This window comes from Corvus kubaryi, unplaced genomic scaffold (genome assembly GCF_017639235.1).
Source record: "Corvus kubaryi isolate FWS band 111438036 unplaced genomic scaffold, C.kubaryi_AGA036_p1.0 135, whole genome shotgun sequence".
NCBI classification, from domain to species: domain Eukaryota; kingdom Metazoa; phylum Chordata; class Aves; order Passeriformes; family Corvidae; genus Corvus; species Corvus kubaryi.
In genome coordinates, this window is record NW_024580669.1 from 5,062,204 (window position 1) to 5,075,463 (window position 13,260).

General features: G+C 48.0%; 1 protein-coding gene across 4 annotated transcripts in view; it reads right to left on the reverse strand.

Moving 5' to 3' along the window:
• Positions 1–9,661: 9,661 nt before the first annotated feature.
• BEND7 (BEN domain containing 7) overlaps positions 9,662–13,260 on the reverse strand; it is a 46,512-nt gene continuing 42,913 nt past the window's right edge. For all 4 annotated transcript variants that reach the window (XM_042053161.1, XM_042053108.1, XM_042053144.1 and 1 more), the window contains one exon: positions 9,662–11,601. Coding sequence is in view for 2 of the 4 variants with exons in the window: in XM_042053144.1 (XP_041909078.1) it covers positions 11,540–11,601 (62 nt within the window). In the remaining 2 variants the exon portion in view is untranslated. The remainder of the gene's footprint in view (positions 11,602–13,260) is intronic.

The window sequence follows — 13,260 nt, forward strand, 5'->3', positions numbered from 1 at the left end:
ACTGCACTTGATTTGGTATTCCCACCCTGCCTTTGCTCTCTCGGCCTGTCACATCCTCACTGTGTCACACCTGGGGAACATTTCATGTCACATCCTCACTGTGTCACACCTGGGGAGCATTTCATCGACCCCTTTCTTCTGCAAGCCTGGGGGTGCAGCTGCTCTTTGTTACTAGCCACCACATGGAAAATGAAACAATCACACGGGGCTTGGTGATGCAGCAGCTTCTGCCACACTCCCCTCAGTGCCAGTGCCCAGCCTTTGTGGGAACCACCTTCTTCCCTCTCCAGACCTGGAAGTTCACCTGTGCTGGCAATGTCTGCTTTGGGGACAAGCCTCGTGCCTTGCATTGCCCACTAGAATGCTCCTTGTGTCCTTCTCCCTTTGCAGGGCTTCGTGTCCCTAAGCCACATCCCACCACACTGAGCCTGGACATCCCCAAATATTTGCTTCCTTTGGCAGGGACATGCCCTGGGCAGAGCTGCTCCTGCAGTGTGGATGGCGGGGGCACAACCCCGTCATCACCACCATGGACTTTGGCCCCAAGCACAGCCTGTGCTTTTCTGTGCCAAGATTTTTCCCAAGGCTGGAGCCTATAAATAATCCAGGAGCCTCTCCTCCTGCCCAGCTCCACACTCTGCTACCTTGCTTTGTTTCAGAACAAGCCGTGTGATCCCGCCAGCCAGACCTGCAGCCGCCCGATACAGGCTCCCTTGGGATGAGCCCCGAATACTGACTTCCCAAATTGCTGTCTGGAGTGATGGGTGCAGCCGAGCTGAGCCAGCAATCCTATTCCAGCTGCTGGCACTCGCCAAAACATCTGCCTCGCCTGTGCTGTGCTTGTTGATGGAGCTGTGAGCAGCTCCCGGCATGTCATTTGGGAATATAAATTGAGTTCCTCCGAGCTGGAACCACCTGCTTCGGATAATTTCTCTGGCAAGGAGTCTTCTGTCTTATTCTCCATCCAGGATTTTCCTGCTTTACGCTGCTGCCAGCCCTATGCAGTAGCTGGGGGGGTTGGTACTGATGGGTGGGGGTTTAGGTGGATCCATGGGGGAAATGTCCTGCTGCCAAAGCACAGCAGAGGGTGAATGTGCTGTTTAAACCATACAGTTGTAGAATCACAGACTGGTTTGAGTTGGAAAGGACCTTAAAAGTTCATCCCCCCAGCAAAGACAGGGACAGCTTTCAATATTTCAGGTTGCTCACAGCCAACCTGGCCTTGAACACTTCCAGGGATGGGGTATCCACAGTTTTTTGTGATGTCAGGCACTTGTTGATGCTGAACTGAAGCTGGTTGGATGCACAAGCAGAGAAACAAACAGCTCCCAGGGAAAACAGGCGGCTGTTCCAAGGAGCAAAATGACCTCTGCAAACCTGCCTGTTCTGCCTGCTGGAAACCAGGGCCATGGGAGTGAGGGACACTGTTGCTCCCAGTTTCCCTATTCCCTCCCTAGGGTGACATGCAGCCAGTCCTCTAGGTCTGTGCCTGCCCCTTCTCCTTCTCCTGCCCCAGCAGTATCCATTAGATGAATATGTAATTAGGATCCACTAAATGCGCCCGAGCTGTTGTCTGTCAAAACAGAGCTGAATCCCACCAGGAATTGTGCCAACCAGGCACTTAAAACTTGAGCAAATGGGGAAAAGTGGTTTATATGGGAAACAGGTGTAACATCAGCAAAGCGCTCTCATGGCTGCAGGTGAGGTGCCCTGGAAGAGATCAGGTGTGCCCAATGCCACCTCTCATCTCCTCAGGAATAACCACTGTGCAATGGTGTGTTTTCCCCGTTGGAAAAGTAAAACTAAACCAAACCCAAGCCCCTAAGCAGGGGTTGGGTGGTTTGATCTCCTTGAAGGGTTGGATGTGAGTGTGTTGCCATAACAGTCTCACAGCAGAGGAGGCACTGAAACATCTCTCCTGCACCCAGTCCAGCTAGTAGAGAGAGTAAGGATTGCTGGCACAGGCAGTGGCTCCCTCAAGAAACTCCTGGAAAGCCCCTGATTTACATGCACCAAGAGATGCAAAGGCTGTTTCACTGGAATGATGGATCCTTAAAGCTGCCAGGAGGTGAGACCCCTCTGGTGGGACTGGCTGGGATGTGGGGGGTGGATGGAGGAGGCTGTCAGGGTTCCACACATCTCCGTACCCCCAAATGCAACCCTGCACTCAGCAGGTGCACCTGGCAGTAGGGGGAAGTGCTGTAACGGTGCTTTAGGTGCTTTCCTAAAGGGCTTTTTTCCCCAGCATTTAAAAGAAAAAAAACACCAAAACACTCAGGGAGAGCAACAATCACACATTAATTCTTTCAATTTCTCCATTTCTTTCCCATTCCCTGCATTCCACTGCTCCTCCTTCCCTCCCTGCAGCCAGTTTTGAGTGTGTTTTCCCAGGATTTGTGCCTTTGCAGGACCTCACGCTTGGACAACGGGATAAGGCTGTGGAAAGGGGCAAATGCTGGGAGCGGCCTGGGGATCCCTGGGGAGAGACATCCCTCCAGGTGAAGTACTCCCCTGTGCAGACGGGAAGGCAAAGCGGCTGATGGGCAGCGCCTGGGGGAAGCAAAGACCAGCAAAGAGCCCCCGTGCCGGCTGCTTTGATTTTCAGAAAGGCAATTAACACTCGCCCGATGCAACTCCATTCCAGAGAGCAAAGCAGCAGGAAATAGCTGCTCTTCCCAAATGCAAAGCATTGCCCCAAGCCCTGTCTGATGCCAGCTTGAGTGATGCCTGTGGAGCCCAAGGAGTCACATCAGAGCCAAGTCTGAGCGTTGTTTTTAACTCAGTTTTTGATTTAATCCAAGCTGCAGAGCCACACCTTGCTATGACCAATATTCTTAGCACTATCCATATATCTAGAGTGTAGATATGTGACTGATGAGTCAGGGAATAGATGTGGGCTCCATAAAAAGGAGTTTCTCCACTTTAGGGCTGGTTTGTTCAGGGTGGCTCTGCAAAAGCTGCTGTGAATGTGGGAGCATGAGGAGTGGAGGCAGGATGGGTGGACTGCAGCAGAGGAATACAAGGAGCTGTGGCACGTCCACTTGTGCCACTGAAACTGCCACCAAACATTGGCTTCACGTGCACCTTCTGACACTCAGCAGATCACACTGGGGACAGAGCAGTGAACCCTTCCCATTCTTACCAGTTTGGACAAAACCTATAGGCACTGGAATGTTTCTCATTCATAGAATCGCAGAATGGTTTGTTTTGGAAGGAGCCTTTAGACGTCACCTGGTTCCAATCCCCCTACCATGAACAGGGACATCTTCAACTAAATCAGGTTGTTCAGAGCCCCAATAAACCTGACCTTGAATATTTCCAGGGATGGGGCATGTACCACCTCTCTGGGCAACCTCTTCTAGTGTTTCATCACTCTCATTGTAAAAAATACCTCCTTGCTGTTGAGTCTACCATCCCCAGGGTGATCTTTGTGGTGCACAGCACAGGTGGTCAGGGTGATCTGGCACTGCTGGTGATGCCATCTTGCATTGCACCCTCAGCATCCCACCCGGGGGGGCACCGTTGGCATGACTGGGATGGGGAGGATTTGCTCCAAGGGAATTCCCACTGCCAGGAGATGCCTGCAATGCTCACAAGAGTCCAAATACCTCCTTGAGTGAGTTGACTGCTCCTAGAAGCAAATACTGTGTGCAGTTTTGGGCACCACAATATGAGAAAGATACTAAGCTATTAGAGAGTGTGCAAAGGAGTGCCACAAGAATGGTGAAGGGTCTGGAGGAGGAAGCCTTATGAGGAGTGGCTGAAGTCACTTGGTTTGTTCAGCCTGGAGGAGACTGAGGAGAGACCTCATTGTGGTCTTCAACATCCTCATGAGGGGAAGAGGAGGGGCAGACGCTGATCTGTCTAGTGCCCAGTTACAGGACCTGAGGGAATGGCCTGAAGTTCTGTCAGGGGAGGTTTAGGTTGGATATTAGAAAAAGATTTTTCACCCACAGGGTGGTTGGGCGCTGGAACAGCTCCCCAGGGCAGTGATCACAGCACTGAGCCTGACAGAGTTCAAGAAGCATTTGGACAATGCCCTCAGGCAGAAGGTGTGACTCTTGGGGTGTCCTGTGCAGGGCCAGGAGTACGACTTGATCATCCTTGTGGGTCCCTTCCAACTCAGCATGTTCTGTCATAATATTTTAGAGGTGATATTGAACAGGGGACGATATTCCAGTGAGTTATAGACTGAGGAGGCAGAGTTCGGGGTAGAAAATTGCTTTTAAGTTCAGCCATTTAAAATATCAGCATTAGTTTTGCTTCTAAAACTTCCCTAGTGTGAGCAAGAATCACCTCACCCACCCACATTCACTAAATATTTAGTCATTTTTAACAAGTTAAACAAAGCCCTTTGATTGGATTTATGCTAATGGCTCCTCCGTAGGCATTTCTGATTAATTTACATTTCATTTTAAAATTGCCTGTGTACACTGCTGATTCTCACCAACACCATTAGCAGATAAAAGGAACAAGTAACGGGTCACAGGCGCCACAAGATGGCAATAGTTGAAGAGCAATTTGTTTCTGGAGGAAGAGATCTGGGGTTCAGCAGCGAACCCTCTCTGGGAGGGCACCTCCGCTGTGCATTAACCTTGGCACTCACAGAGGGGTCCGTGGCCCACCAAAGCAAAGTGGTTTGTGCGTGGGGTGGGTGGGTTCACCCCCCTCCACCCCCCCTCCTCCTCGGAGGACGGAGAAGATGGGAGAGCTGCTCAAGGTCGGCCCAGCAGTGTTCTGCTTCACGGTTTCAACGACTGAAACCTGCAGCACGAAGCAGAGAGGGTTTGCACGCCCGGACATGGAGCCCCTGAGCCCTGGCTCTGCGTGCCAAGGTTGGATTTTGCTGGGTCAGAGCCTCTTGGGAGTGTTGCTGTGCCAGCATCCCGTGTGCATCTACAGCACCTGATTTGCCAGGTCAGGAGAAGCAGTCTCTGCCCCGCAGCACCCCAGACCCAGCATGGAGGGGCTACAATGGATTTTATCCCTGACTCTGTGACAGGGATAAAATCTGGGTGAGACAGGCTTCCACCTGATTACTCTTCAAATGGCGTTAGATGCTGTATGACCTACAAACCACAGCATTCAGGGCTTCCGTGAGGCTTTTGATATAGTCATTCCCCATCACTTTGGCCTCTAGATGGAGAGATATGAATTTGATGGAGGGGCTCTTATAGGTGGAAAAGGAATTGGCTGGATGGCCATTTCCAAAGGGTTCGGTCAAACATTTCATGTCCACATGGAAACCAGTAAAGGGTGGTGTTCCTTAAGGACTCGTACCAAAATCATTTAATATTGTCATCAGCAACACAGATAGTGGTTTCTAGAGCACCCTCAGCAGGTTTGCAGATGACACCAGGCTGAGTGGTGCAGCTGATGTGCTGGAGGGAAGGGAAGCCATCCAGAGGGACTTGCACAGGCTTGAGGAGTGGGTCCTCACGAGGTTCAACAAGGCCAAGTGCAAGGTCTGGCATCTGAGTCACGGCAATCCCCAGGGACACCGTCCCACTGGGGTGGATGCTGGGGGCCTGCATAAGGCAGAAATCTCCAATGCTCCAAGGCCTCCCCAAAAGGACTTTAAATGAGAGGTGGGGGATGTTGCATCATGCTCAGTGAAAGGCAGCAAAGGAGCCACGTGGGACCTCATTTGTAACGCATGTTAAATGTAACATCTGTGTTAATGCACTGGGGTTTGGCACTCTATGCTGTCCAGGTGATGAAACTGGGAACACGATGCCCTGACAAGCAGAGGATCCAGGAGATGGAGGTCTTGCAGCAGCACCCTTGACTCCATCTCTGTGAGATGCAGCACATCCACTGCCATTCCTTGGGGGCTGGCAGCAGCACCTGGTTTTTCAGGGTGGCCATGGGCTGCTCAGGAGCCTCTGTCTGTGTTTTAGTCCCCGGGGAAGGAGTGAGGGCAGCAGGACCTCCAAGCAGGATGGGACTACATGGTGTCAGATCACATGTGGTACCCGGGACCAGAGGGACAGGAAGGACAAATCCACAGCGAGTCATTGGGTGTCACTGATGCTGTGGTGGTTGTGCAAATTTTATGCAGGCAAAGGTGGCTTCTAACCCTGAGGCAAACCCCATTCTCTGCAGGGTGTCCAGCCCAGTCTTGGCTCTCCTCACAGCATCAGTCCAGGGCACATGGAGATGCAGGAAGCAGATATCCCACTGGTGCTGCCAGCATCAGGCCAAGGAGGTGGAGGTTCAGCTTTGAGGTCTGAGCCATCACCAGAAAAAGTCAAGAAAACAAAGGGTGGATGATGTCAGCATTCTTACCAGCCAAAAAGTGAGGCAGGGCCCACCACAGCTGTGTCAGGAGGCAGGGATGCAGCAGCAGGGAGAGCTGGGCTCTGAGTGCCTGTGCAGGAGCTCAGGGAAAGGGAAATCAGGAGGGAGCAGAGGCCCAGCTAAGACCAGAGCAGTTTACACACATCCCCTGTGCCGTGATGAATGGAGACATGAGATACAGTCGGTGAATCCTGAAATCTCTTGGGATTAAATGATTACATTAATCTTTGCTTTCTCTAAGCTGCGGTAATGGCAATAGCCACATGCTGGTTCCAGTCCAGATCCATCCCCGCTAACTTCCCGGTGACTCGTTGTGGAGCTGGCACGGGCTCACGCTGTCCTGACACGCAAATGTCCCCCTCATCCCTCCCCAGCCCACACCCATTTCACCTGATGTCTCCAGGGCAGTGCTGGGCGTGGGGCAAAAGCGGAGCAGGGATCCTGTGGTGTGGGAGCATTGCTGCCAGTGAGGTTTTTTTAAAGTCTCCTGGACTGATTTCCTTTGCTGGAGTGCACATGCAGTCCATATAATTTGCTGAACCATCCTGGGGCAGGAAAGGTCCTCCAGGCCACCTGAGGGTCAGTGGATGGCAGAACTATGTGGGCTGGCTTTTTCCATCCACCCCAACCTGTCCAGGCATCACCTGAAAAAGACATTTCTCGTGAGTGTGCTGGTGATGGACACGACCAGGAGACATCCCTGGCAATGGTGATGGTTGCCACCCCAAGCTCCCCTGTGGCTGGGCTCCAGCAGGACCCATGGGCCACCATGGTTCTCCCACCTGTGACGGCTCTTGCTGTGCAGAGCTGGATGAAGCCCTTCACCCCATGCTGGTTGGTAGCTTCAGGGGCAACTGTGGTGTTGTGAACACTTTAACATGAAGTTATGTTGGATTCCTCTACACCTGTGAGGACCTGGGTGGAGGAAGGAGCCAGTGCTGAAACACAAGGGGTATGCTCCCCCCATTTCCAAATTCCCCCACTATTAGCTATTTTCTGCCCCTGTTAGCAGCTGGGCATAACGACATATGCATGGAGGGTGGAGAAAAAGCGGATGAAATTATTTCAGTCTTTTTTAAAACCCAGAATTGATGTTTACACACTGGAGCTAAATTATTTATACACATAATGTTATACGTTTCACATCGGCGGCTTTTATTAGCAGTCGGCGGATGAGAAATCATACCTGACCTACTTGTACAAACCCCTCTCGTGCCTCTCTGTGATGACAGTGTGGTGGGAAGGGGTGAAGGTGCTCACCCCAGCCCAGCTGTGGGGATGCTCAAGCAGTGGGAGAGCCAGTGGAGGGAGAAGAGATATCTCAGCACCTCCTACAAGGCATCTTGCTGCTTTAGATTTGGGGGAAAACATGCACAAGGGGGTTATTTTTGAAAAGTCTTGCAAAACACTGGCTGCATAAGTTTCTCTAGGAGGATGTGGCCCCATGGGTGTTTTTCCCTAGGACTGTGCCCCCTCCCTTCCCCAGCAGAGATGCGCTTCCGAGCGAGGCCTCAGCAGAGGGTAGGCTTTTTGGGGAGAAGGTTTCTCTAGAGGAGGGGTGGCTGCATCAGGACCACCCATCCCCAAACCACTCTGATGTGACAGAACGTGTTTCCCCTGAAAGACTCACCCAGCTGTTTCTAAACCAACATGTCACAGGCACTTGAGATGACTTTCTTCTTGTCTCGCAATTAATGCATTTTTTATAAAGCCCAGGCTCTAGTTTCCTTTCATGTTACCAGGAGGATATCCTTTCCCCTCTTCAGCTTCAGAAGGATTTTTTTCACCCAAAGTATTAATCTCCAGTGTCCTGTACATAGGACAGAGGGATGCACTGGCAGAATGGGCCAGCAAGGAAGCATGAGCGTGGCTGGAGCTCAGGTCTGGGTGCTGGCTGTGTCACCTGCTCCATCCCAAAGCTGTTCCAACAGGTCACCCTGCAGCCTGGCAGCAGCACGTGCTGGTGGCTCTGCAGCACAGATGAGATTTAGTGCCTTGCAGATCGCAGCACACAGGAACATTTCTTGCTCATAATTGCACCTTAAACACAATTTAAGGTGCTCCACTTAAATGTTACAAGCAACAGTGTATTAACCTGCTTCCTGTTTAAAAAAACCCAAGCCAAACAAAGCCACGCTTTAACATCCTGGCCTGCATCAGCAATAGTGTGACCAGCAGGACCAGGGCAGTGATTGTCCCCCTGAACTTGGCACTGGTGAGGCCACACCTTGAGTCCTGGTGACACTTCTGAGCTCTCCACTACAGCAAAGACATTGAGGTGCTGGAGGGTGTCCAGAGAAGGACAACTGAGCTGGGGAAGGGTCTGGAGCACAAGTCTGAGGAGCAGCTGAGGGAGCTGGCAGGGCTCAGCCCAGAGAAAAGGAGACCTTAGAGCAGCTTTTCAGTACTTAAAGGGGGCTTGTAAGAAAGACAAAGAGGACTTTTTACTAGAGGCTGTAGGGACAGGACAAGGGGCAACGGTTTTAAACTAAAAGAGGGTAGATTTACATTAGATATTAAGAAAAAAATATTTACAATGAGGTTGGTGAGGCTCTGTAACAGGTTGCCCAGAGAAGCTGTGGATGCTCCATCCCTGGAAGTGTTCAAGACCAGTTTGGACAGGGCTTTGGCCAACCTCATCTTGTGCAAGATGTCCCTGCCCATTTTAAACATCCCTTCTAACCTAAACCATTTTGCAATCTGTGACCAAGATGCTCTCTCAGCACAACCCAGAGGGGAGGGCCTGCACTGGCCCCTGTCATGCCACACGGATGCAGGATGTGCACCAGGCTTCAGCTGGTCCGGGCAGCCACTGAAATGTGAAGGAAGCTCTTGTTGGGACTTTTTACCAGCAGTGTCTCCATAGTGCTCCTTGTATAAAGCCAAGAAGGTGTGGTGAGCCGCTGCTTCACTTCACTTCACTGGCTCCTTGGAATTGATGGAAGATTACCAGGAACATGTTTTTACAGGAAGTATCTTCTAAGGCTGCACATTTGATGAGGGTGTGATAATGAATTACCAAGCATATTTCTTTGCAGCTACTCCAAACTATGAGTATTGGTTTGTCCTTCCTGTGTGTTGTTTCCATAGAAGCAGAGCTTAACCTTTTAAGTGCAGATTATAAAGGCACCTAATTCAATTAAAATTAGACTTCAAGCATATCAGTACTTAATACTCAAGAGTTATTACGCGATTGGATATAGATGTTGTTGTGATTGGCAAGGCAGTGTGGTTTCTGGCTGAGCCAGCTGGAAAAATAGTATTGTGGTGGTAACTTTAGGGCTTTCCTATGTGTAGCCCACTGGTTGCAAGGTAATTCCTCTAAAATACGGGAATCCAGCACAGAACACAGGAACGCACATGCAATTAAAGTTATTTATTGTAGGTTTTCTTTTCTGAACTGACAAAGAGGATTTCCCAGAGATCGGTAACACGACACAATGTTATACACCATTTCACAACTAGTCCCTTGTCGCTTTATTAAGAACATAGTAATTTAAAAATATCTAAATATTTACATATTAATAAAACATATATACAGAAGATTGAGACATTTTTACCTAAATATGGAATGATTTTTTTTTCTTCTCTCTAATAAACCCTATAAAAAGATTTCCGAAGAAAGTCTGAACAGTAGTCACAGTAAGTAAACACAAACGCAATCTTCCAAATTTACAAAATGCAGATTTCATTGCTGAAGGGTTACAACACAACGGACCGGTGCCCCCTGCCCAATGCAGGCAACTCCAAGCCATGAAGGAAGGAAAGACTTAAAATTTAAGGTTTGCAGTGCACATTCAATCTATTCCACAGTTTCAGAGAGATCATGGTCATTCCTAAAAGTCCATGGAAGGTGGGTAGGAAAGGGCTGGGAGCCTGGTTTCTCAGGCGCCAAGAGAAAAAACCGTTCATGTTGGCTTCAGTGTTATTTGTGGGTATTCCGTGACACCTGAGAAACAGGCTTTAGGATTGTTAAAAAAAGAGGTGTTGAGTATTTTGAAAACCATCCCACTCTGTAATAGCACTTCTGTTGAGACACTCAAAGGCCAAATAGTTTCCAAAAAAAAAAAAAAAAGTACCTAAGATAAGGTACACACAAGGAAAGGAAACACAATGGCAAAGGCTCTAGCAAGCTCTCCCTTGAATTGCAGGAAACGTGCTCAAACTGCCTGGTGATCGATAGGTGTTGCAGGTAAGACCTTCAAGATTTCTTCGCAACATTTTTAAAGTGAATTTAGTGCTGATGAAAGGTGCAGAAGTGAAGGTTTTCAGGGAGGGCTGCACACAGTTTTACCTTAGCCCTGACCTGAAAGGACTGACCCTTTCAGTGTCTAAGAGGGTAGTGCAATTTCTCGATTGATTCACTAGTCTTAACTGCTGAGATATCAATACAGTGCCAGTTGAAAGGTGACTTTTTTTTTTTAAATAGGTGAGTATTGTTGCCAAGGACAGTGGTTGAAAAATCACAGTGAGCAGACCCTCTTCCTGGATATTAGAAAATTAATACATTTTGAGATTGAGGTGGCAGAACAAGCTGGGGGCTACAGTGAGAGGAAAATGACCACCTCCAGCAATCTGCACTACAAATACGCTCAAGAGCCATTCCACTAGGGCCACATAAGGTAAATTGTTTGCGGACTAGCTTCTCCTCGCTATAACTAGGAAACTGCTGAGAGAAATCCTGCTTTGTTTCCTCCTAAATCCAGCAAGGACTTTTTAATCAGAGCTGTGTGCGACTGGTCATTGGTACCACAGCAGCCAGGAAAGGAAAAGTGGGTTTGCAGAAGCAAAGAGCTTCACCATCGGATGTTCATCAAGCCCCCACAGTTCATGGTGGAGAGAGAGGCCACCCTGGTCCCTGGAGACAGGAAGTCACCACTTCTGCATGGTTTAAGATGAAACACTGCTGGCAAGCATACAATCATGTGGAAAAATACAGTCAAGGAGGAGAAACATAGGCAAGAGAATGACCTCAGAGTGGATACCCGCTAATTCGGTAACGCATTGGATGCGGAGGGAAATCATCCTTAATTAAGATGAAGAGCAGTGAAGCGATCTGGTGGTTTCATTACTTGAGGTTACATGGAAAATGTGTGGAAACAACATAGACTTGTAAGAAAAACCGTACGGATGCCCATGTCTTGTGGTGCACTGAAGTTCTCGTGCTGAGCTTGCGGGAACATTACTCAAAGGAGAGGATGTTTCTATCTGCTAATAACACTGATGCGGGATGTGAAATTCAAACTGAAAAATCTGGGTTTGCATCTATCAGATGGTCTGTTGTGGTGTCGAAAAGGTTACCTGAAAGGAGAAAGAGTTTGAAGGAATCAGTTAAAAAAATGTAAGAATTTATGATATCAGTAATTTGCAACAAAAAATTTAGTATTTTAGAATTATGGAAATTATGTATTTGAATTTTAACTTTAATTAGTGATGGGGCTGAACTGCTGGTGTGCACACAGGCAGCGCTGCTGAATTCCATTTAGAGGCAGAGCTCAATTGGCTAAAGAAAAGCAAATTAAATAGATTTTTTTGAATACAAAATTTGCCAGCCAAGTTTTTCACACAACATAGAGTGCAGCCCACTTCAGTGGAAAGCGCTGCATTAGTCTTCAGCACAAACTGCACTGCGACGCTCACCCCTTTGAAGTTACGGTTCTGAAGAAGTGAAAAAAGCACCCCATGAATTTTAAACCTTGCGTACATACTTTAGGATCTTATTTGGTAAAAACCCCCACCACTCCACAGCAGTCTAAATGTATATAGGAGAAAAAATATATATACACCCCCCCCTCGCCCCCCCCCATAAAAGGTGCACGGTATGATTATATCCATTCTTTTTTAAAGCACTTTAAGAATGTGCTTTTTCTAAACAGAACAATGAAAAGATGGACAGAAGAATTATGACAAGAGCGCTAAGAACACAGGGCAAACAGAAGACATACATCAATCAGCCTGAGAGGCAAATACACCTCAATGAAAAGGGAAGACATACAATCATGCATTGAAAGGATAAAGATTTATATTACAATAAAGGATTTATATTTAAGGTTTCGGGAAAGGTTTTTTTTTTTTTTTTTTTTTCAAGTTTCGTTTTCTTGATATTGTATTTCAAGAGAAAAGGAGACAACCTATATAGAATTGGATTGTTGCTGTTTTCTTATCATCTATTTCTTTACCAAGAGATTGCTCTCATCTTTTCACAAAGCTGTATCACCCCTAGACCTGAGGATTGGGATGTTAGTGTTTCAGCTTCTGTTAGGGATATCAAAATTCTTTCTCATCTTGAAATTAACCCCAGCGTGGAGAAACTACACAAACTCTCAGCATGGCTGTGGTCCAAAGCAGGAGTAAGGAGTGCTACCTCATGGTCCTATATCTGCCTACATCTTTCCAATCCAATTTTCAATATGAGGATTCAAAAAAGGGTGTTGCAGCTGGCTTACATTTGTTCCCACATGCAGAACTTACGGGTTATGCCTTCCTTTTGTTTTTCTTTTAAACCACAAAATCCTGACACCTTGTGTAAATTGTACACTGAAATAAGATGAGCCTTTTCACAATACCAATGTACATAGAAAGACTCTAAAAGCTGCCACATCCTCATCCCGATAAAGATCTATCTCACACCCTCCAGGTATCCTGTATCACCAAGAAACTAATTAGCCTTTCCACTGAGCCCACGATAATTACCCCCGAGCTGTCTGATCTGTCTCAGCTCAGGTCTGGACACAGCCTGCAGCTTTGGGTAGGTGCAAAAACTGGAGCTCTCCAAGACCTGAGCTTTGATAACATTTGTTAGAGAAAGTTCTTCTAGTATTTTCTTGAGATTTATCTGTCAATGCACCAAAGTTCCCAGCAAGTTTAACTGCCACAGTTCTTCCAATTTACTTTAAACACCCTTCAATCAAGAGCCTTTAAAGCCAAGGCCCTCTTAGTGTAGAGGGTGATTTTAACACA